Source organism: Malurus melanocephalus, unplaced genomic scaffold, assembly GCF_030028575.1.
Source record: "Malurus melanocephalus ecotype Western Australia unplaced genomic scaffold, MMel_1.1 scaffold_268, whole genome shotgun sequence".
Taxonomy (NCBI): Eukaryota; Metazoa; Chordata; class Aves; order Passeriformes; family Maluridae; genus Malurus; species Malurus melanocephalus.
In genome coordinates this window covers 227861-253522 of record NW_026623500.1, presented here as the reverse complement: position 1 = coordinate 253522, position 25662 = coordinate 227861, and the positions used below count along the sequence as shown (strand labels likewise).

General features: G+C 42.2%; 1 protein-coding gene across 1 annotated transcript in view; it reads left to right on the top strand.

The window, feature by feature from the left end:
• Nucleotides 1-21623, top strand: part of TENM2 (teneurin transmembrane protein 2) — a 217811-nt gene extending 196188 nt beyond the window's left edge. The window contains exons 21-26 of the mRNA XM_057376024.1: nt 5442-5617; nt 7142-7377; nt 12403-12699; nt 14059-15673; nt 18325-18455; nt 19700-21623. Coding sequence (XP_057232007.1) covers nt 5442-5617; nt 7142-7377; nt 12403-12699; nt 14059-15673; nt 18325-18455; nt 19700-20461 — 3217 coding nt within the window. The 3' untranslated portion in view covers nt 20462-21623. The remainder of the gene's footprint in view (nt 1-5441; nt 5618-7141; nt 7378-12402; nt 12700-14058; nt 15674-18324; nt 18456-19699) is intronic.
• The last annotated feature ends 4039 nt before the right edge of the window (nt 21624-25662 follow it).

The following is a 25662-nucleotide window of genomic DNA, read 5'->3' as shown; positions in this document are numbered from 1 at the left end:
CCAATCCTTAGTAGTCTTATTGCCATTTTTTTATCAAAACAGTTTTTAAAAGAGAAGCTAAATGACATACTGAAAAAATATATTTAAGTGTGGCAAGTCTGATGCCATATATTTTCTCTGATTTAGTTAATTAATGTTTAATAAAGATCATCCCCCAAATCAGCAAGTAGAAAATACAGCTAGGGCTTTATATTTAATTTTAAATGGCAGGCTCGTTTTCAAGGTTGCAGATAGCAATGGCGCACCCCTCTGAGTTCATGCATGCATTCGGCTTGGCCAGCTGTTTTCTCTGTTTGGAGAGAACAGAACCGGTGCAGGAGCAGAAGGAGCTGTGCTCGGTGTGCTCGGAATCCCTGCACAGCAGCGCTGCTGCAGCCGCCTCCCGTTCCAAGGAAAGCAGTGCCCTCTCGTGGGGCCCTGCACGCCCAGCTCCTCCAGCCTGGGGACTGCCTTGTTTTTCCTTCATATTTGGCAGAGATTATTTCTTTACCACAAATTCGTTACGAAAATTTTTCAGTTATCTCATTGCTGATTCCAARCTCAAGCAAAAGCTCACTGGACCAGACAAAATATAATGTCATATTACTGCTGGTGAGATGTGGATGCCCTTCTTAGGAAGATTTTTTTGTTGTTGTTTTTTCCCCAGTAGGTAGCCCAAGAGTCAGTCATATAAATTAGTTATTTCTCAAAATACCAGTAATTAATTTTAGACAACTAAATAGCAAAGGAATTTAAAATCCTACATGAAAATAAATGAAACATTAAAAAAGGTCATCAGAAAGTTACGAGTTTCAAAACTGGTATAACTGGTGTCCGAGAGTCACACCAAATGCTAAGTTAGCATGGTTTATTACCAAAACTGTATTACGATTCCTAAGGAAATACAGAAGGTAGGGGCTTTGATGTCTTACTGAGATCAGCTGAAAATATYATTTAATGTGTACATAGTACTGCAGATTTTTTTCCAAGATCAAATAAGAAAAGATGTGCAACCTTTGCCTCAGGTCAGTGGAAGTTAAATACCATGTTTGGGTTTAAATAGCAGCCTGAGGTGCTATCTTAGATAATTAGTGACTTTGATAAGGCAGCAGAAATAACTTATTTTCTCCCAGATTTCTATGTACATTCTCATAAGCGTAGAGCCTATAGATAAAAGAACCATAAAGACATTATTTAAATCAAATATACAAACATAAACAATCACAGTCCACAGTCAGTACTGGTTTCTGTTTGTTCTTTGAAACAGCTCCTAAGGGAAGATTCTGYATTCATCATTCTGCAATTTTTTGGTAGCTATAAGTTAATATCAATTGAAGATGAAAGAAGTGTTTAGCCAATAAGAGTTTATAAGGACAACAAAACAGTTTTCTGTGCATTTACATTYATGCATTCATACAGACATAATCAGCACTCAAAATTGTTAATATGGCAGCAGAACTGGAAAAGAACAGAGGTCTTTCAAGTGGTAAAATACTACATGAGCTAAAGTTCTTATGAAAAATTGATATCAGTGCATTTATATCAACCAGACGCTGAAGTGCAGTGTTATCTCATTGGGTGTATTCCTTTCATTTATCTGAAACTTTACCCTGAAAATGCTCTCAGAATTGAATTTGTGCAGTGAATCGAGGTGTGCATGTGCACAGGCAGGGGGTTGCAGACACAAGCTGGCTGTGTGTGTGTGCACACTCCATACGTGTGCTCCAGATAGCACTGATGCATGTGCATGCAGCTCATTTGCAGGAGGAACAGCCAAGGCTCTTCAATAATAGAACACCTACCAGCAGGCTCACATGGGGTAATTTAAGCTTGGCTTGGGCACGAAGCACAGATCTTTGAAGCAGTTCCCAGYGGCATTCCAATTGGTCTAGGGAGCTTCCTGAGAGAATGCTGCAGTTTTCATCTTGAATGGGTTTTAAAAGGGAGCGAAAACGGGGATGTATGTGAATGTGTGTGGGTCTGTGCCTGGTGTCAAGCCAGGGGCTGCTGTTCCTCCTTCCTGCAGTGCTGGATGTGCCTCTGCCTTGCTGCTGCCACCCACGAGCTGTTGGGAGCAGCAACCCAGACCTCAGAGACCAGGGTGCTGGTCACAGAAATTCACAGCCTAAGAATGGAGGTGCTGTCAGGGTGGACAGGGAGAGCAGCCCTCAGGGCACTGTCACAGGCCAGCTGAAGGGATACACGGGTGTTTGTAGCTACCTGAGAARGAGCCAAGTGCTCTGCTGTGTCCCACGGTCGAGGTTGAGCTAYAGGTGTGACCATGGGCTGGCCAAGGCCAGTTGAGAGCCACCAGGCTGGCAGGGACAGCCACCAGCTTTGTGCCTGCTGTCACCAGAGCTGTCCTGGGAAACCTTTGCCTGCTGGCAAGAGACACTTGGTCACAGTTGGCAAAGTGCTGGTGAGGTAGCAGTGGGCGCAGGGAGATGCTGTTGTTTGTTGGTTTTAAAATGCTGGGATTARAAAAGGTTGTCTGCCCTTGTAATTTTATTAGTAGAAAAACTTGGGATGGAGCCTTACTCTAMCTGAAGTCAGTAACAAAAGCTCAGGAATTTCAGAGCCCATCTTATTTGCAGGTATASAGGTTGCCTTATCAGATCTGGTTCATCCAGGCTGTGTCATAGACTGGGATACATAGTGACTTCTGGAAAAAGACACTAAGAAGTTCCAGGCCAATTTGTATGTTTTCATTGTAAATTTTGGTTTTTACTTCATTAGACCCAGGTTCATGACATGAAGAAGACAAGTATATAATAATTTAATTTTTATATATTTTTTCTTATTATTCAGATAAATGCCTGGGTGTTGTATTCTACTCAGTACTTGCTCTAAAATAATACATAAATTTAAAAAAAAGAACCTTCAGGGATATGTCACTTAAATTTTGTGGCACATAAAAGGCTTCTGTTATATTAATTTTATTTTTTTTTACCTTTAAGGTATTTTTTTAAAATAAGATTTTATTTTGATGCARTAGACAAAGTAGAAATGCCTTCTTTATATATTGGTATCCCAGTGTGTATATATCATTTAAGTAGCAATTTTTTATATGTCTGGCTTGTAAACTGAATGGTCTGCAGGTCTTCGAGTGCTTTTGTATGCCTTTTGTTAAGTGTGTYCATCACTTGGTTATAAACCCTTTTAATCTCTGCTGTTGCTGATCTCAAAACTGTGACCAGCACTGGGGAACACACCCAATGGCAGGGGTAAAAATTTCTTGAAATAGCACTGGAATATTTTCATTTTTCTGCTTCAGTCTCTGTACATCCACATCCATATTTACTTTTTAGACTGCCCTTACACTTTGAGCAGAGATTTCCAGTGAGTAGCCCACAGCAATCCCCAGGAATTTTTSTTAGGTTAATTAAAAACCCAGCAATGTGAATGAAGAGTTTAAATTAATGTCTCATTTGCATTGCCCAGAATATATTTGCTGATGGGGAATTTCACCAGCCGTTTTTCTGGGAGTTCACCGAGTGCTGCAGAGTCACACTGGAGATGCTCATAAACTTTCCTAGTTTGTCCTAAATAACATTGCCTCTGCTGTAAGATTTGACATCTAAGTGTTTTCTTCATCACCCTGCCCATCATGAAACAGACTCTTAAGGGGTATTAATAACCTTTAAGATTTTCAAAYGGTCCAATTTTTGTACTTTTTCTTTCCCCTTCCTAGACAGATGCTTGGCTTCAAATTCTTCCTCTAGCTGTTCTTTTTGAGTTCTTCTCAGGTTTTTTTAAGACCTTTAGAAAGACTTAACTAAACCCACTTTCGAGGGTTATCTCAACATACTATCTTTTATTCAGTCTTTTGCTGATATKATTGTATATATACATATATATATGTATCTGAAGAGAGAAACTTGTGGCTATATTGAGAAAAATCATACTGCTTAATCTTTCTTTGATCCTGAACTGCTTAAATGAACACAATGTGTTATTGGTCCCTTTTAGGTCGCATGATGCTTTGTTTTATTGATTTCCTTCTTTGCCTAATCCTTCCATTGGTTCTGGTAAGGCTTGTTGCTCCACAGGTGATTTTTTTCCGTTCCTCCCAATATTCAGTTGAATGGGTGCAACTATTTGCAGTGGATTTGAAAGTCATATATTTTGTTTGTTTTAACTGAGGAGCCAACCTGTGTGTTAATATTTTAGATATGCTGTACAGTTCAGGTGGTTTGGTCTGAGGTTTCTGAGTGATTTAGTTGTAAAGCCACATTGAAAGCTCTGATTTTTTTTCATCTTTTCAGCTAACCACAGCCTACAATGAACTGARCTAGCTCCATGACACTAAAAGTGCTCCTCTTTTCTGTTACTCCCAGGCAGTGCAATGGATTTACCAGTTCTCTTCCAGGCTTCCTGCTCCCTGGGTTTCTGCATCCGAAGGAAAGATGGCCAGTTGGTTTCAATCTCTACCTAAACTTTTCCCTTTATCTACACAGGACATTTTTTCTTGCCTTTCTGCTCTCTAGAAGCACGTGCGCTCTGGTAGTGGCTGGGTGAGAGACTCCTGCACGAGCAGAGAATTGCAGCGAGCAGAGTGTCAGACTGGAGTGCTGATTTTATTTCAGGTCCCCATTTCTCACCCTTAAGATCCAAGGGATTGCTCCTTTAGCAAACGTATGCACACAGATAGAGCATACTGATGGAAAGGGGGAAAGGGTATGGTTTGATTTCCAGCAGCATTCCTTCTTTCCCCCTCCTCAGGCTTTATACCTCTAAAGAAACTTAACTCAGTAAAATCATGGAAAGCCCTTTTCTTTTTTAATTTTTTTTTTAAATCTTTATGCCTTTGTAGCACTTACCTCATCTTCTAAGGTCTATTCTGAGTGCTGACTGCTGCCCTTTGTGCAACTCCAACCTATCCTGTGCTTTTCATCTTTCATCTTCATGAGCCAAAATACCGACCCCAAAATGCAGTTCAGTACTACTGATAAAGATCTAAATKAAATCATTATGTTGTCGAGCTGATGTCTTTTTTAATCCTTTATGGCAAGTTTATTTCTTGATATGTCACTTAAGATCATACTTAGTTTCCACTAAGTATTCAAAAGCAAATGTGCAGTTTATGCAATTGTTTATTGCAGTGTCCATCAGAAGTGCACTTCCTTAGAGAGAAATGAAACTGTTAAAATGCAGACCARTTTACTCATTATAATTGTTTGAGCCAAATAGCACTCTGTATATTCTTCATAATTTAATTAATTTAATAACTTAAATATACTAGCCTGGATTTGCACCCATGTAGCTGAGATCAGTATCTCAAAAAAAAWATTTCAACATGATAGGCTCTTTCAAGAACAGAGAAATAGCTATGGCCAGGATGTTCTTGAAAATTCTGTTTCAGTCGGGGTTTTTTGCACTAATGTGCTGCATTATTAATACATTGGGTATTGAAATGAACATATATCCTCATGCTTTTTTGCTCTCACTAACTTTTCTATTAGCTATGATCATGAAGGGCGTCTGACCAATGTAACACGTCCCACTGGAGTGGTAACTAGCCTTCATCGAGAAATGGAAAAGTCTATTACCATCGACATTGAGAATTCTAATCGGGATGACGATGTCACGGTCATCACAAATCTCTCCTCTGTGGAGGCTTCCTATACAGTTGTTCAAGGTACCAAAGCACACTTCTCAGCACACTCCTAACCACACACACAGCCTGAGAAAGCCATTCGCTAACGATTCGTGTCATTAGTGCACTTGTGAGCAGGGGGAGACTGTGTAAAGTTTGCRAGAAAAGCTCCCATAAAGTTTATTCCTAAACTGACAGGTCTTCAGGACAGGTAAGAGCCGTTTCACAGGCATGCTTTGTGTCCAGTATTATGGTCAGCTTCTGCTGGGGGARGTTAGTCYTGCCACTGCCTTCTGRGTCAGGGTCACYTTACCCACTCTCATATTGCCCTGTACTTCCCTGCAAAATYGGTTCTGGCTTTAGTGGCCTGACTGCTGCATGTGGCTGCCTGGGGAAATCCTTCTGGAGAGGCTCAGGAAGCCTTCCARTAGAAGCAGTCTTCCAAATTTGTACACTGCCATTAATTACAGTGTAGAACAATCAGGGCAGTGATGACGTGGTGCCAGAGATGCCCTTCCAAGAACAGTGTTCCAGCCCAGGTGTGGCAGGAGGCAGCAGCAGCACAGGTTCAGGGTTTGYGTAGAGCTTTCCAGCACCGCCCAGGCTTTGTATCTGATGGAGTCAGTTATCAAAGGTAGACTGAAAGGGATTTGGTGAGTGATGGGGGTTTTTAATTAAGATACAATGTCACCAGAATGAGAATATCATCATCAAACARTAGTCTCCTCCTGACATAAATGTCAACATTTATAGACTATTACACTGTGACAGGTCTGGTTACAAAGACTTAATTTCTCTTCTACCAGATGATTAATTACGTAGATGCTGTCCTTCTGTCAGGCAAATATTGATGTGCTGCTGACAGCTGCACACTGTGGCACTGTCCTGGCTGAGAATGGGCTTGGCTGGAGCGGCACAGCCAGAGAAGCTCGGGACTGTTGCTGTAACTCTGCTCCTGCAGAGGCTGGGTGGGCACATGAGGCCAGTGTGGTTGTGCTGGGGAGCCAGGGAGGCAGGAGAGGGAGCATCTGTGGCTGCCAGCTTGCACTGCTGGAGCCTCAYACCTTGAGCATTTAAAGCCACGCTGTAATTCCGTACAAAGCCTCTGCTCGGAGACAGTTTTTAAACAGAGGGARACAAAAAGAAGAGGCACTTCCTTCTTCCTACTTATAAAGAGTYCAGCAATCTTCTTCTTTTTTCTTTTTGTCCTGGAGTTTAATGCTTTGTTGTTTATCCAGCAGTTCAGTTTTCAGGAGTTTTTGTTCATATCAGACATAAATTACGTGGTTCAACACGTATCACTGTGCATTTTGATTCACAATTAAGACTGAAGGGAAAACATAATGAAATAAACACAGTATCTCTCTGCAGGCTCACTGTTACACTACTGTTCTTTACATGAATCAGTAACATCTGTAATTTCCACCATAGTACCACGTAAATGGTAATTGCAGGCTGACTTCATTTAACATCAACAGGAGTGCAATAAAAAACCAATCAAATTAAGCTATATGTTTTCTTTATGACTGGAGTAGCTAAATTATTTTCTTTTCATTATTGCTGTAGATCAAGTGAGGAACAGCTACCAGCTCTGTAATAATGGTACTTTGAGAGTGATGTATGCCAATGGCATGAGCATTAGCTTTCACAGCGAACCTCATGTCCTGGCTGGGACTGTGACTCCCACCATAGGACGATGTAATATTTCTCTACCAATGGAAAATGGTTTAAACTCAATTGAATGGCGCCTGAGGAAGGAGCAGATTAAAGGCAAAGTGACTGTGTTTGGAAGAAAACTCAGGGTAAGTAGAACCTGTTGTCTCAATAAAACCCTTTTCCTCTTTGGGCAGAACATTAATATTTTTTTTTTTTAATTTTGAAGGGTGTTTTCCTTAGTTTTGTTTGTTAAAAATGTCCAACTCTGGGATTGTTTTTGGTGTGGCATGTTCTCTTCTGACTGAGAGATCAGTTGGCTGCATGGAACTGTTTGCTGCCATCTGCTCTAGAGCTTCGGGGCTAAAAGTATTGCAAAAGAGATTGGTAACAATACCTAGAATATTACAGATTCACAGAATCATCCAAGTTTGAAGACACCTTCAAGATCATCTAGTCCCAGMCATTAACCCAGCCCCACCATGATTGCCCCAAATGCCACATCCAGATGCCTCTTGAACACTTGCAGAAATGGTGACTCCACCACCTTCCTGGCAGCTTATTCCTAAGCCTGAACACTCTCTCAAAAGCAAAAAAGCTTTTCAGATATCTAATCTGAACCTCTCCTGGTGCAACTTAAGGCCATTTCCTCTTGTCCTTTCACTTGAGATATGGYAGCAGAGACCGACCCCCAGCTTGCTGCCTCCTTTCAGGCATTTGTGAGAGCAATTTGGTCTCCCCTGAACCAAATTTTTCTCCACATTTTCTACCCCCAGCTCCCTCAGCTACTCCTCCAAAGGCAAGTTTTCTAGAGCCTTCACCAGCTTCATTGCTCTGGTGCTGCAAAACACTCTGCCTCTCAAGGGGGTTGGAATCTGAGCACTCACCACCTGTAAAACTGCCAGGGCAGGCTTACCCCAGCTGCTGCTGGGGAGCAAACACAGCTACAGCTTGAGCAGTTGGTTTTGCTGCTGTAAAATCCCCCTGCAGACTCACTGAGACAGGCACRTTGTGTTTATTCCCTCTCCCAAATGGCACGATTGGAAAATAATTGCCATAATTACAAAGTCGTAAGCATAGGATAAGGAAGACAGTCAGGTCATGTAATCCATCCCCTGCCAAATTAAAGATCTTCTGCAGCTGGATTAATCCCATTCTGTGCTTTGCTGGCCTGGTTCTCACCCCTTCAGGATCGAGACTTTGACTGGGCTAGTGGAGTTTTGGAAGGGCTTTGAGATACTGGGTAGTAAACAAATGCAGTGCTTATCGAGTCCTCCTTCTTTTAGCAATTCTTTCAACATCATTGGACTGTATAAAATACAGTTTAATGTATTCAAGAGGACACAGCAAATTGTGACTACATAATTATGTAGTGATTCACCAAAAAAAAATTACTTGGATGTTAAATTTTTATATTTTCCTGTTGCTTAACATCTAATTCCCAGTGTTGCGTTAACAAGGCTTTCCTTATTCTCACAAATGCTCAGAATGTACTTACTGGGGAGAGGGAGAAGGTTAGACAAAAAAATGGAATGAGATTAGCAGCTAATCCTTAATGACTAAATTTCATGGCTGTGTAATTGATTTTTGATGTGTTGACCTGCAGCAGTTGATTAGAAGTAGAAAATAGATCAGCTCTGCATTTTGACTAGGTGTTCAAAATAAAAATAAATAGGATGCTGAAATGAAATTGCTGTAATCCTAACTCTCAATACTAAAATTTTAATAGAGGTACTTGTGGTAATTAGCTGAAGTTAAACACATCTTAGTGCTGAAACCTTGCCTGAGATAGGTTTTCTTGCATCATGTTTATGCAAATCAAAACAATGCTTTATCTAGCAACACCTCAACATTTAATTGTCTGGTGTTAGTTCCTGTAACAATAATCACATATCCATTTAGCTCTTTTTAAATGAAAATCACTGAGATTATCACAGGTTGAGTGGACTGAAAATGAAATTTGAAAATTAGGGAGAAAGCATAGAATTTATTTGCATCTCATTTACTTTAATTCATCTTTATAAATTGCTTAGTGAATGAAGCAGAGCAAGTATGTTGGAACGTCGTGGGGGGCAGGTGGCAGGCAGGGGTGGCATGTGTGGCATGGGGTGGCACAGAGSAGGGCACTGCTGCAGAGCTGACAGAGCCAGGGCCATCTGCTGGAGCCCAGCTCAGAACCGGTGGCACTGGAGGGGTGGGCATTCTGTGGGATTCTCCTCTTAGGTGAGTCCTTCACCTCTGGTGGAGTGTGTGCYGGAGCCCACGCCCCTGKGCTTCAGCTTATAAAAMTTACAAAAAAGATGRGGACAAACTTTTTGTAAGGTTTTTTAGGGTCTGTTGTGATAGGACAAGGCGTGGCAGCTTTAAACAAARAGAGGGTAGATTTAAACTGGTAATCCAGAAGACATTTTTATGATAAGGTGGTGAGGCACTGGCACAGGTTGCCCAGAGCGGTGGCAGATTCCCCAWTCCTGGAAGCATTGAAGGGCAGGATGGCAGGGCTCTGCACTGTTCCAGGTGAAGATGGCCCTCTCAGTGCAGAGGGGTGGTACTGGMTGATCTTGAAGGTTCATTCCAACACAAATATTGGATGATTCTGTGAGTCCTCACACAGTGGTGCTGCCTGAGCCCTGGCTCTGCCCATCCATGCTGCAGGCACATCCCAGTGGGATCTGCTGGTGTCTGCACATGCCTGAACATTTCATGAACCCGAGAAAGGAACTGMACTTCATCTTTACCTTCTCCCACTCACTGTCTGCTGCTGTTTGATGCACCACACGTTCAGTGTCTTGCTGTGGTTTCAGATAAATCTTGATCAGATTCCCACCTGAAGATTTGTTATTATGGTGCAGCATCACATCAGTGATTTCTGTGGCCAGACCTTTCTAAGGCACAAAGGGCTCGTCCCTACAGCCCCTTCAGCAGCAGCTGAGGGAAAACCAGATGTACATGTGGGCAGGGAACWAAAGGGAAAGGGTTTGTTGGGTAATCTGCAGTCATGATCCTTGTGGCTGCTGTTCGTGTTCCCAGCAAAAATGGGAATTAGTCAGCYTGTTTCAGTTTCTGTATGATTAATGTGATACTGGAATTGCACTCTCTGSTTTCACTTATTTTACAAACGCAGATGAAGTTACCAAATTATCCAAGCAGGTGATGTTCATGTGTGCATCTCCCAAGTGATGTTTGCATGCGTGCACAGCTCTTGTCTTTGTAATCATTTTTAAAACCTTGCTAATTTTGTTTTCTATGGCAAAACCAAATTACTGTTACAATGTTTTTGAGGAAAGAGAGTGTACCTGGAGTCAGATTTTCCTTCATGCAGATTACAGTTGCAGTTACTGTAATGGAGGGAACAAGCCCCAGAAATCCTGACTGATTTATGAAGCTTCAGAAGTTACAAAAAACCAAAACAAACAAAACCCTCAGGGCTAAAATTCAGTTAATAATCTCTCTCAAAGATATCTTTTTKTCTTTTTAGAAAATCTGCTCATCCTTAAGAAACTGAACTGTTTCAGTCATACACTGACCCTTTAATTCTATAGCTAAATGTTTTTGAGAAGTGAAAGCTCTCTTCTGTTGATTAAAACAACAGAAGGGCTTTTTTTTATCTCTGCCATAAGGATTGATCCTACAAAACAAGAGTAACCAGTTGAGAAACTACTGATGTTGAGTTTGGCTCCCCTGGCTTTGTTTTCATTGCAATGGGAGAGCAGAATATGATTTGTTTTGCCCCAAGGTGTTWTAAGAAAAAATACTCTATCTTTTCTGTGCATCACAGGCAAGTTGTTGCTGGGATAACCTTTGGGAAAACCTACAGAAAAGAGCTTTTTTTTTCTAGTAATTGCCCACTGAGGAAATGCAAACTGTTAGAGAGATTAATTTCATTAATGGAAAAAATTAGGATAATGAGCGATAATTTGAAATAATTATTTCTTTGCAAACATAAAATTGTATTAATTTTAAATGTGTCTGTATAACTGAATTTCTACTGAGTTGGTTGGGGTGGGAATTGGGTTTACCCCTGCCAGTGAATATATCACGGAATAACTTTTATGTCCTCAAGAAAGGCTCAGGGTTCATTTACATATTGTTTGATGTACAGTTTAATTTTGGATAAGAGAAAACATTGCTTAATCAAAGCCACTGTAAAATATAAGCTAAAGAACAAATTCCCAGAAATTGATGAATACTTTTTAAGTAGTCATTGCTCTGAAATTATATCTAATTTAAAAACTTCTACTTTATTAATGATGCATCTAAAATTAAATTACTTAAGAAGCTTTATCAGATTACAGCATTAGCCTGAATTCTCTGGTTTACCCCCAGTGAATATATTTATGTATCTCTCATTATAGCACTCTCACTAGAAGCCTCCCCATTTGGCATTCTTATTCTCCTTTGCCTCTGTTTTGCTCTTTTATTTAAAAAATAAATAAATACATCTGGCACTGAAACACTTCATGCTGTACTTTGAATGAAAGTTATAACCAAAAAAAAAAGAGGAAAAAAAGGAAAAATATTTAACCTAATTTTTTAGCACTTTGTCTTTCAACAGTAGAAGTTCATCTTTCTCAGCCTATATGATCAGGATTTTCAAACCCATCCCAAGTGAAGGATCTATTGAATATTTGGAAAGCAAATGAAGAAAACAGTAAATGAATGAATTCTAAGCAGGCTGTTGCCATTACAGAAGCCAAGTGGCTAAACCTCAGTGAAGACACAATATRATAATTTCTTCTGTTGTTCTTAGAGTGATTATAGGRAAAAAAAACTATTGATGGCAGATAYATAATAATGAAAGAAAAATAGTGGAAAGTAGAAAAACAGAATAAGTAGAATAAGAAATAAAAGATAATAAGAATAAGAATTTGCCATGCAAAATAATTTGTTTCTCTGCATTTCAAAACCTATGTATTCAGAAGGTCTGTCTGTTCTGACCATCAGGGAAGCCTTTTTCTGTAGGATATCATCTCCATGTTTGTTGCAGGGAGATGGGAAATATCCCAGTAAAAGATTCAAAAACGTTTTAACATACTACCAAGTGGAAAGCAGAAGGCAGTTAGCAGAAATCCTACACTTTCCACAAAGGATTTCCCTGTAATCCTGTTGTAAATCCTGAGCCATATCATGCCTGCCACGCACTGAGCGCAGCCTCCTTCCCTTCCCTTGGCCAGGTGCACGGGAGGAACCTGCTGTCCATCGACTACGACCGCAACATCCGCACCGAGAAGATCTACGACGACCACCGCAAGTTCACCCTGCGCATCATCTACGACCAGCTGGGCCGGCCCTTCCTGTGGCTGCCCAGCAGCGGCCTGGCCGCTGTCAACGTGTCCTATTTCCTGAACGGGCGGCTGGCGGGGCTGCAGCGCGGGGCCATGAGCGAGAGGACGGACATCGACAAGCAGGGCAGGATCGTGTCACGCATGTTCGCCGACGGCAAAGTGTGGAGCTACACCTACCTGGAAAATGTAGGTGCTGGTGATGCCTGATGATTTTTGCTTTTCCTTTTACGCTTCTGTACTGTCTATGCATCCGCCTGTACCCCTTAGTCCACGTGCTTGTAATTCCTAAAGCTTAATTATTATGGCTTAGTTTAAGAGTTCTGCTGGGCAGAGAGACCAAACATCCTGAGGAAGGGGTCAGTGTGCCCTGTGCTATCTTAAACCCGAACTCCAGCCTTGGGTGAAGCCTCCTGTCCAGAACATCTTGTGTAAACTGGGCTCTGGCCTCATCTGKGGGGAAATTCACTAGAATAGAGAGACATTACTGCATTTGTTAAGTTTCTTATAGGGGAATCCTAGATAGATATGCTAATTCCTGAAACCTATAAAACTTGTACCCGTGCTGTACACGKGTGTGCATTCTGCCATCAAGTTGTGCACCTGRGATCCCAAATACCGAGGTAAAACCCTTTTTATCCCCTTAACCGTGTCTGTGTCATTAATAAAAACTGGCCTTTCAAGGCAACACTGGTGCTGGTGGTAGTGTGTCACCCACTGACATGAGCTGCAAGGAGACAAAGTTCTGTCTGGCTTCATAATATAAACTAGCTAAAATTTTATATATCCCAGCTGTTAACAATCCCTTTGTATCTGGTCTCAAAATTCTTTATTTTTCAATAAGTCAACAAAATATGACTAATTTTTAATGGGAAGTACTTTGTGGTTTCAGTCTTTTGATATTTTCCTGCCACAGAACAGCATAAATTAACACAATGAATTGTGCTTCATTAAGCCCAAAAATGCATGACTGAACCTGACAAAAGGTTCATGTAGAAACAGGTAATTCATCTCTAATTGTTAGTTATTAAATGAAAGTATGGTAGTGCATTTTTACTTAGCCTAATTAGCACACTTCAGTCATAAAAGTGTCTTAAATACTGCAAAATTGCATATTGTTTTCCCTTTCTCTTCTTGTTGTTCTAAGTAAACCAGAGCTGATGTTCTCTGCTTAGTTTCTCATATATTTCACAGTAACAGCTGTGAATTACAACTGCTGGCAGAAAGATAAATCATTTATCTAACTCCTCTGCATCAACAAGGAAGAAAAAAAAAAAAGAAAATACAAAAAAATGTTCCTACAGGGAGGACAGCTCACAGGTTGCTAACCTACACTTTCTCTGGAGCCTTGGGGTATTGATTTCCAAAGAGCAGATCCTCTCATCTGGCAATCTGACAATATTCCTGAGCAGCTCTGTGCCCCTGACTAATGTATCTGATTCTCTTTGCACTCATTTAGCATCAGTGCCTCTCCAGTAAGCTCTCCCTCAGTGCCCTCTCACGGGCTGTATACTGAAAGCTGTAACTTTGTTGTTGTTYTCCCCACAGTCGATGGTGCTGCTGCTGCAGAGTCAGCGCCAGTACATCTTCGAGTACGACTCGTCGGATCGCCTGCACGCCGTCACCATGCCCAGCGTGGCTCGGCACAGCATGTCCACTCACACCTCTGTGGGCTACATCAGGAACATCTACAATCCCCCCGAGAGCAACGCCTCCGTCATCTTTGATTACAGCGATGAYGGGAGGATTCTGAAAACATCATTTCTAGGAACGGGCCGACAAGTCTTCTACAAGTACGGCAAGCTGTCCAAACTGTCTGAGATCGTTTACGACAGCACGGCGGTTACTTTTGGGTACGATGAAACCACAGGTGTCCTAAAAATGGTGAATTTGCAAAGTGGAGGATTTTCCTGCACGATTCGCTATCGGAAGATCGGTCCTCTTGTTGACAAACAAATCTACAGGTTCTCTGAAGAAGGAATGGTCAACGCGAGGTTCGATTACACTTACCACGACAACAGCTTCCGAATCGCGAGCATCAAACCCATCATAAGCGAGACACCTCTTCCWGTCGACCTTTACCGTTACGATGAGATTTCTGGCAAGGTAGAGCACTTTGGCAAGTTTGGAGTCATTTATTATGATATAAACCAGATTATCACCACGGCAGTTATGACACTGAGCAAGCACTTTGATACCCACGGGCGCATTAAGGAAGTRCAGTACGAGATGTTCCGGTCACTCATGTACTGGATGACGGTGCAGTACGACAGCATGGGAAGGGTGACCAAAAGGGAGCTCAAACTCGGTCCCTATGCCAACACCACCAAGTACACCTACGACTACGATGGGGACGGGCAGCTGCAGAGCGTGGCRGTCAATGACAGGCCCACCTGGCGCTACAGCTACGACCTGAACGGGAACCTGCACCTCCTGAATCCTGGGAACAGCGCCCGACTGATGCCGCTGCGCTACGACCTGCGGGACAGGATCACGCGCCTGGGGGACATCCCGTACAAGATCGATGACGACGGGTTCCTGTGGCAGCGGGGCGCAGATGTGTTTGAGTACAACTCCAAGGGGCTCCTGACGAGAGCTTACAACAAAGCCAACGGGTGGAGTGTTCAGTACCGYTACGACGGGCTGGGCCGAAGGGCTTCCTGCAAGACCAACCTGGGCCATCACCTACAGTACTTCTACGCTGATCTTCACAATCCAACCAGGGTAACTCATGTCTACAATCACTCCAACTCCGAAATTACCTCTTTGTAYTACGATCTGCAAGGCCACCTCTTTGCCATGGAGAGCAGCAGTGGGGAAGAGTATTACGTGGCGTCGGATAACACGGGCACCCCGCTRGCCGTGTTCAGCATCAACGGGCTCATGATCAAACAGCTCCAGTACACGGCCTACGGGGAGATCTATTATGACTCKAACCCCGATTTCCAGCTGGTCATTGGCTTCCATGGAGGGCTGTACGATCCTTTAACCAAACTCGTGCATTTTACCCAAAGGGACTATGATGTCCTGGCTGGGCGCTGGACATCTCCTGATTACACCATGTGGAAAAATATTGGCAAAGAGCCCGCTCCTTTCAATYTGTACATGTTCAAAAGTAACAACCCACTCAGCAATGAACTAGATCTAAAGAATTATGTAACAGGTGAGACTTCATCACATTTATCATAAATAACACTACAGCTTGGAAGCTGATTTGGGGAAGAAATCAAATTTCTCCTGACTAGTCATTTACTAAGTCCTCCCATCAAGTTTGGGCCACTTTCCTCTTTGGGCTATGRAAAGGGCTGGATAGTTCTGATTCCTTGATACTGGTCTTCTCTGAATGAAGGGCTCTAAGTGAGAAGCCAGGATGAATTSTGGAGGGAAAAAAATGAAAGCAAGTTTGTCTGAATATAAAATATTAGCACAGCTGTAGTGCTCTTCCTGTTGAACTAATACTGTATAAGGGTGTGTTCATTGTAATTCTGTATCAAGAAAAGTGAAGTTATGTATGGAAATCACTGGCAGGTTGGTTCAGAATCATGAACCAGAACTGCTCAGATCTCTTTCTTTCAGAGCTACTTTCAAAATTGACTACTGACTGAGCCCATGGGCACATTATGAATTAGCAACAAGAATAGATTTAATTAGACCTCTTTTTCCCATTTAATATGCAAACAGTCKTCAGTCTTTAAAATGAAATCCTTGATTTTTTTTAAAGATTATTTCATCCTGAAAGACTAATAAATGTTATGAGTTGTGTAGAACCAAGAAACAAAAGTAGTTTTGATCACATATGCTAGAATTGGGTAAAACTTGTAGCCCTTTCTTAATTAGGAATAATTTTTCACTTAGTAACATCACATAGTACTTGAACTAGCTGCTGGCAGTTCCTAAAAGGAAAGGTAATTAATATGTCTTCACAAAAAGCTTTTTTTTTTCAGAAATGAATATGCAGTATACAATAATTAGTGTAGTGTTATCGTTTTTTAAAAGGAACAATCTTAATTTTAGCAGTAATTTGAATTTCAAGAAAAGTGTGCATTTCCTTCAAAGAAAATCACAGCAAATTTCATTAGTACATTGCAACCTAACAGCAGGTGTAACACACCACAGGTTCTAGTGGAGCTGCTTTGCARTTTAGAGATAATGCAATTTGTATCTGATGGTGTGAAAATACTGGTGACTGAAATTACCTCGGGATCACATTCTGCTGTCCTAATTCAGCAAAAATCCTGTTTTCATCTACCACCCTTTGATTTTGGTTTTCTATATCATCTTACTGTATTTTGCTACATTCTGAAATTGTATTCATTTAATTCTCCATCCACTGGATGAAATCCRGAAAGATAAGTTGCATTTAGGGACAACACACACCTTGTAGTCTGTAAAAATACTTCATCAATCATGCAAATATTTGTTGCTGTAGGGACTAAACAGATCATCTTTTGCAAGAAGTGATTATGGAGGCACTTTWGTTGTCATAGTTTCAAAAAAAACAGAGAACAAAAAAAAAACMMCMAAAAACCCTCCCCCCTCAGTCCATTCCTACTGTTAAGCCCTGATACTGCTTTATTCACAGGTTTTGTTGAAAACAAATTCCTGTGGCAAGGGCAGTGTTGCAAAGCACATGAGCTCAGCAAAACAGTACCTGTTTTGTATATAGGCTCTGGTTTCTGTGGAATTAGGGCAGCTGAAGTGAATTGTTCAGGAGATACCATTTTGCCATAAAATAAATCAAATCCTTATAAGGAGCAATAACCCTGTGCTGTCCAAAGGTTCAAGAAAAAGACAGCAGGCTCTGTGTGATGGGAAATGAATACAGACACCTTTGTAGAGGCAGAGTGTTTTACTACTTGAGTCAGAATGGCTAAGGAAAAAAAAATTACTTTTGGGGAAAACGGGCTTTGCAAGAGCTCAGCTCACAGGAAGTGGCAATAGCAGCATCAGGAGCCAGTGTAGRTCAGCAAGGAGAGACAGCCATTGGGAAAGACAGGAAAGATTTTTAAGCAAAAATGATCACAARTTCAGGAAACAGGAATGTAAAATGGGGTCATGGACTCTTTTCTTTTTTGTTAAAAGCATCATTTGGATAACTGAAATACATCATTATTTCTTAATACCTGCTGAGTGAGAATTACGGTTATTAACGTAGTTACTTAGCTTTTTCAGCTCGATCTGAGGACAGAGTTTTCCTGGTCAAACCCACACCTGGAACTTGCTGAGGCTCACCTGAGAGCTGAGCTGTAACCCTCCCACACAGCTCCTRCTTTCCTGCAGGGATGGGGAGGATATTCTTGGAGCCTAAATTTAGACATCTGATTTCCAAGTCTGGCTTCTCACCGCTTTTAATGGGGCCTCCTGAGACCTGATGACAGCTGATAGAAATAGGACATAGAAGAGAAGCCCTRTCTTTCCCCAAAGGACTTTGCAGATGTTTTTAGTGTGATAACCTAATAAAATACCATTATACAACACAGTTTTTAGGTTACATATAGTAGCCACATCAGAAGGTGTCAGAGATGGAACAAGTGCTGCATTCTGTAAAATGTTTGGATAATTCATGTGCTCTAATGGAAAAGAATGAAAGAGGTGGTGTATCCCTGATGAATTATTTAGAGTAAATTTAATGCAGTGTTTCCTGTGCCTGTTCATGGTGGATTGCTACAGTTCTGTAAAGTACCACACTAATATTAATTGCAGCTGATACTTGAAATTAAGCATGTCAAAGATGGATTTCCTAATTTTTTTTTTTATTTCCTGTATTTGTTACACACAGCGCTTCTCACTTGGCTGCTTTCTTTTGATTTCTAGATGTCAAGAGCTGGTTGGTGATGTTTGGATTTCAGCTTAGCAACATCATTCCTGGTTTCCCTAGAGCAAAAATGTATTTTGTGTCACCACCCTACGAGCTGTCTGAGAGTCAAGCATGTGAAAATGGACAGGTAGGCAGAAATATTAAGTTACTTTTTTGCATAAGCTTGCCTCACTTTATGGATAGAATCGCTGGCTCTTCTGTAATTACAGCAGAAGGCCAAGCATTTAATTCAGTGTAAAGTGGAGTATAGTTAGATTTTATACTAATGAACATATGCCTTTCTTGCCAGCCTTCGTTGTTATCATAATTACAGTGTCATTCGTTTGGCTTTTATTGAGTTATTCCTTGATTAACAAGTGGTAACTAGATTAACTTGATTAGCAATGACAAAGGGAGACTTTGTCAGGGTAATTTATCATCTGTTGCACCTTTGGTAAAACCATCCTAATAACATATGTGTACCAATCAACTTAGGTTGGTACTTGTTTTATTGGTTTAAAAGCATTCTGATTCTCACCCTGTAAGAGGTTTTCTTAGCCTTTTTTGTCTTTTTTTCTAGTTAGAGGTTTTGATTTGCTACTCCATTTAACTTCAGTTACAAAATTTGTACTCATTTGTCAGGTTAAGGGTGGACCGTAGCATATGGGTTTGACCTTTATAATAAATTTCAATCCATTTAATAAACTTCAGAAGTGTACAAGGCCAATTCCAAGCTTAGTCTTTGCTAGGCTCAYTTCATCTTTGTGGTAATACAGCAGAAAGGATCACATAAACCTAAACTCACCACTTTCTCAGGCTTCCAAGTTATTTGAGGGTCAAAACACCCTCTTCAGGAATTGCTTTGGTGCTTTTGGGCCTACATTTCATCTCTTTTCAAAAAAACTTACATCCATAAGCATTTTAATTATATATGCTGGTTAAAATCTCTGGGCAGAAGTGCCCACAAGTTAAATGCCACCTTTTAACACATTGGTTCTGTTTGTTTTCAGCTCCAAATAAAATTGTGCTAGACGTAGGCCTTTCTTATTCCTGTCCTGGGCATTATATGACTGGCCATAATTGAAATGTGTGGTGCATATGTGCTACAGAGGGTGATGAGAAGTATTTTATTTGGTCTTACAGAAGGGTGATGAGAAGTATTTTATTTGGTCTTACAGATGGCAAAATAATTTGGTGATTGAGTATTTATCTGATTCTGAACAAGATATAGATAGATGGGTAACTGAGGGTGGTCTTTCAAAGCGTAGAGTWTTTCTCTGCATGTCTTTCCTTTAAAAATCAAAGCAAAGATCATTATTGGTCTCTGAAATGAGCACGTTCACATCTACATCTTCTTTGGTGTTTTTTTCCATTTTGTTTTGCTTTCCCCAGCTAATTACAGGAGTGCAGCAGACGACAGAAAGACACAACCAGGCGTTCATGGCTCTGGAGGGACAGGTGATATCTAAAAGATTACACGCCAAGATCAGAGAAAAAGCCGGCCACTGGTTTGCCACAGCCAGTCCCATCGTGGGCAAGGGGATCATGTTTGCGGTGAAGGAGGGTCGTGTCACCACCGGCGTGTCCAGCATAGCCACGGACGACAGCAGGAAAATCGCCTCGGTGCTGAACGGCGCGCACTACCTGGAGAAAATGCACTACAGCATCGAGGGCAGGGACACCCACTACTTCGTCAAGGTGGGCTCGGCCGACAGCGACCTCGTCACCCTGGCCATGAGCAGCGGCAGGAAGGTCCTGGAGAGCGGCGTCAACGTCACCGTGTCGCAGCCCACGCTCCTGCTCAGCGGGAGGACTCGAAGGTTTACCAACATTGAGTTCCAGCACTCRACGCTGCTGATCAACATCCGCTACGGGCTGACGGCCGAGGCGCTGGACGAGGAGAAGGCCAGAGTGCTGGACCAGGCCCGGCAGCGAGCGCTGGCCGCAGCCTGGGCCAAGGAGCAGCAGAAGGCGCGGGACGGACGCGAGGGCAGCCGCCTRTGGACAGACGGAGAGAGGCAGCAGCTCCTCAGCACGGGAAGGGTTCAAGGTTACGAGGGATATTATGTCCTGCCCGTGGAGCAGTACCCAGAGCTAGCAGACAGTAGCAGCAACATCCAGTTTTTAAGACAGAATGAAATGGGAAAGAGGTAACAAATTAACCTGCTGTCATCCTTTGCTGGATGAATCAGTAGTCACAACTGTTATCTCCTCTCCTAAGGAGATGAAGACCTAAATGGGGGCACTAGGCTGAGCTACTCTGGGATAGTAAGTGGCAAAAAAGCTCATATTTTTTGAGTTAAATGCTACTGTTCAAGTGATTAAAAACCACATCCTGAAGTGGACTAAAGCCAGACTGAAAACTCTAACCGTACAAATTTAAAAGTACCCCTGAAATATTACCCACTTGTTCTGGGTCTAAAGAAAAACAAAAAGAAGGCCTCGTATTGTATTACCTCACTCCATTCACACGTGAGCAAACTAAGAAATCCAAGTGGGCCACTTTCACTAACCAGCTGATGAAACACAGATGATTCAGACTGCTTGTTTGATAAATATCCAAGAGGTTTTCATTTAAAGCAAAATACAGGTGCATTTAAAACATGACTTTGGGGTGATTTGTGTGTAGCAACTGGAGGACAAATGAAAAGCAAGTGAGAGCGCACTGGAAATAGGAAAGGAAAATACATTTAAAAGTAACAAAACCACACTTGCACTCTGACCCTCCACTTGTCTGGCCTGAAGCTTAACGTATTCAAAGAGGGCAGAGTGTAAAGTTACATTCAAAATGGTGGCTATAAATCACTACAGATAAATTTCATACTCTGTTTGTCTTTGAAGATTTCCATTGTGGACAGTTATAACACAGTTACAGGGTGTAGTCTGTTTAGATTCAGTAGTTTGTTGGTATCAGTTCCAGTAGAGCTGTGGGCATTGTGTTACACTATTGCAAATGGGCACCACGTCAGATCACCCTGTACATACATCAGCCAGAAGGCACAATCACTGTTTCAGATTTAAAAATTATTAGTGTGTTTGTTTGGTCGAGAAACTGAGACAATCACATTACGGTCACCACAAAAAGAGAAAAAAAAAAAAAAAAAAAAAAAAAAAAAAAAAAAAAAANAAAAAAAAAAGAAAAAAAAGTCTAATAAGAACTTTGGTACAAGAACTTTTTTGTAATATACATGTATGAATTGTTCATTGAGTTTTTATATTAATTTTAATTTGCTGCTAAGCAAAGACTAGAGACAGGCAAAGATAATTTATGGCAAAGTGTTTAAATTGTTTATACATAAATAAAGTCTCTAAAACTCCTGTGAATTAGTTGTCTTCCATTGCAAAATCTTGTAAAAGTGATTCATGTCTGGCTGTCATCTAATGCACGCAGCATTTTATGCAGGGAAATGACTTCTTGTGGTTCCGTGGGTCCTGCAGGGGATTGGTCTTTTGATCTCCGGGCAAGCAAAGTCCTTCACACACATCACCCAAAAATCTGTTTAGGGTACAGGAGAAAATTGGTAAATGCTTTAGAAATTCCCTCTCCGCACCTCATGACTAGCAGCCCTCAAACTGCTGTGTTTCAGTTCTGGAATTAGTTTAATTGCACTAAAGTAACCTCTAAACAATTTGAAAATGTAGTAACATAATATTAAATGGAACATGGAAGGCTGTGCTGCGAGCCAGGAAATTTCTCCATGAAATCTGTCTTCTCTGGGAGATWGCTTGTTTCTACCACGTTTAAAAATGGGAGTTAAGATCAAAGAGCCTCTCCTAAGCAAACAGTCACTCCTGGTGATGATAAAAGGGAGCCATCCATCACCCAGAGCCCTGCCGCTTTTATCTCATTTAAGTGTGTAGCTGGGGAGCWCCACTTAATTTTGAGAACAGTTTTGCTTTTGGGGCTGCAAATGAGGATTTAATGATTCATGATGGCAACAGAGATGCTCGAGTTGATTATGGGCATAAATTCACTCCAGGGCATTTTTAAAGCCGAGCAGTTCGGTGGGTGTGTGGTGCAACACCTGGAGCACTCAGAAAGCACAGCTGATTTTTCTGTGCAAAAGAGAGTAACCCAACTCTGACCGGGGGTTACAGCTACATGTTCACCCCATGGGCACCCCCAGCCCTGATCCTCTTCCTCTGAAGAGGAAATCTGGCTGCATYTTCAGATGAAGCCCTGATTGTCCATCACTGCAGGTGTTTTTCTTTGCTGAAGGACCTCAAGTGCTGTTACGGTATTGGTCTGTTCTCTACAAGTGACATCTCTTAAGGAATTTTTTTCCTAATGGAGGCATAAAACATGAAATCACAAGGTGGAGACATTTTACATTATTGCAGTTTGTCTGGATTGCCTGGCCCTGTCCTGGTAAGCTGCTTAGCTCTTTTTTTTTGGGATAGAATTTTTCTTGCCGTTTAGAAGGTTGAAAGGAGAACCTGTTGCACAGTCCCCAGTGTCCTTCACTCTGTTACCATCCTCCTAAAGCTGAAACTCTTCGGAACTGGAGATCTTGCTGCTTCAAAAAGGAACTTAGTTAAGCTAAAAGGGAAGCATTCTTTTGAATATTAATGACTGTGGGAGGAGATGTAACAGATTTCAGGGGATGCACTCCCTATTCCTTTGCAACTAACATACACTGTTCTTAAACACAGTTTTGGGAGGTGGTGCTAAATGCTCACCAGAGATCACTGATCCAGGGCAGGCTGTAGTTCCCAAAGCAGCTGGAAAGTCTGGAAAGCCCCAGCAATACCCTTGAGCTCTCAGGCCCAGCTCCCCACAGTGCTGGAGCTGCCCAGGGTCATTCCCAGCCCTGCCATTTCACTCTCCTCGTGTTCCCATGTGGACACCAGCCTCACTCCCTACATGGACTACCCAGCCTGTCCTTTTGGCAAGTAAACTGCACTATGTCCAGCAGCTTAGAGAACCTTATGTAGTGCCTCAAAAGGATTGGAAGAACTGCTGTTTTTTTGTAATTATGACAAAAGAACTAAATTCTCTCTTGTCTGGAAAAAAACAGCTGACAGGYAGAGCCCATTAATAAATGAGGGAGATAACTGGACTGGTGTGGCCATGGCCAGCTCCCTTGTGGTCCATCTGGGTTTCCTGCTTCTTGAGACATTTGTTCCTCCCTTTTTCTTTCTACARCCTTCCCTTTCCTCACCTCCCTCAAATTGGTATCTCCCATTCCTCTCAAAGCTCTTGCTTTTCCTGTCTCTCCCTTGCTACTCTTACCATATGGAATAAAGGATTAATCTGAAGCACTGCCAAGGAGATGTGAACTGGATTCTTCTTATGAGGGAGTAGTGAAGTGGTGGCTGTAACAGAGACATTGTGTCCCAGCAGCACTGTGACCAGGACAGAGCGAGGACACCCATCAAAGGACCTGGCCTGGGATTCACCCCTGGCTGTGAGAAAGCACAGAGCACATCTCAGGCCAGCCTGAGCACCATGAACATGGATTTGCCCTCCCAACTCACCCGAGTATAAGCTCAGTTGTTGCAGAGAGGGCAGGAATCCAAGAATAGGCTTCTGGTTGATGCTAGAACCAGATGGAGAATCAGCATTAGAATAAGTTTCCTTTTTTCCTGTTGGATTGCTGTTAACTGAATGAATTCAGTATTTATAACTTTGCATTTCAGCTTGAAAATAAACTGAAAACATGGTTTTGTTTCCTGCCTTAGCCCAAGGAGTGGAGTGGCTGTGGGTGTAGGCACGTATCTCCCTGCTCCTCACCACCACAGGAGTTCTGCTTCTGCAGGTGGCACCTGTGGCACTTTGGCCACATGATGGCAGTTCTGCCCACGAGACACCCAGAGGTGCCAGCCTTTGCCTCCTGGCACTGCCTTGCCCACKCCAGTGCCCTGCAGTGCCCTGTGARTCTYCCTTAGGGCGTTGGTGTCCCCCAGATTCAGGCACACACATGTTCCTCCTAAAGCTGGGCCAGTAGAACCTCAGTGCTCTCATGGGAATAGAGAAAGGGAAGGAAGAATTTAAACTGTTTCATGGGTTTTTTTTGCTACCTATAGATCAGGGGCTGACACAAGAGCACACTCTGGGCTCAGAATTCACAGAGCCAGACTGAAACCTGCATGGGAGCCTGGCTCTGGTACTYCCAGTTCTCACCTCCTATCCCTCGGATAACGCAGCCTCTCAGAAGTTTCCTGATAGAAATGACTGTGCCAACGCCATTCTTCCTCTGTAAGCCAAGCTCCTGATCTTCATGTAATTCAGGCTCATTGTTGCTGTGAGAACAGAAGAGCCAGATAYCCCTCACCTGCCCTGAGCACAACCWTAACACTGCCTTCCCAGGTTCTTCRTGTTTGTYGGTCATTTGCTRTTTAARWAYYCAAGAAAACCACATCAGGATTGAATGCCACTAAATAATTTGCATTAACTGCTTTGTGGTGTAATTTCTGTGGGTTTGGCTTCTTTGAAAACAGTCTGACACCAGTTCTCAAATAAGCCCTCAGTAATGACCCAACATGGGAATATGTTCAACAGGCAGCCTTGAGGGCACAGCCCTAGGCAACTCCAAAGGTAGAGTTTCAGTCACTGAATCGTTCTGTCCCACATTCATCTGGTGATCTTGCATGAGAACCCCTCGTGAAGGTCAGTCACACGCAGGGGGCCTTTGTTTGGACTGTGAGTCTGTCCAAAGTGGGTATTTTACCTTACAAACTAAGGCAGGTGTAATGAAGGGGTGCCAGGACTTCTCTGCCTCTGAGCTGCCTCTGAGCTGCCTCCAAACTTTTCTGCCAACAATAAAAGTTCCCTTCCCAACCTCTTCAGGTGCAGCCTGCAGCATAAAAGTTCCTTATTTGCAAGGATTCCTTAATTTAAACATTACTCACTGCTTTTGGAATCGAAGTCACTCCTCCACCTCRGTAGCACACACCAAGGGCTGTGCTCACAGAACAGGGTCAGCATCCTCCCAGTACAGGTGCTGACAGCTGCAGAGGATATTTTACTTTACATATCTCTGAGTTAACAGCAAGATCTCAGAGCCTCACAGCCACACAGAAAACAGTGAAGGAGCATGGGCAGGTGGCTCTACTGGGCAGGGTCTGTCTCTRAAGGCTCTGCAGCTGGTTGTACCAATATACAGACATACATTGTGTGCTGTAACTGCTTGTTTAGGTCAATAATACCAGAATAATTCTCTCTCCCTCACCCTGTCTGTCTGTCATCTCCCTAATGAGCATAATGGAACCCTTGAGCATGACTAAGAGCTCCAGGAAGGCAAATACCATTGCCAGTGTCAAAGCACCAASTCCCCTGTGCTGATAAAGCCTCTTCTGTTCCTGTGTGACCCAGCTGGGCACATCTGGAGCTGTGGTCACGAGCTCTGTGTCTG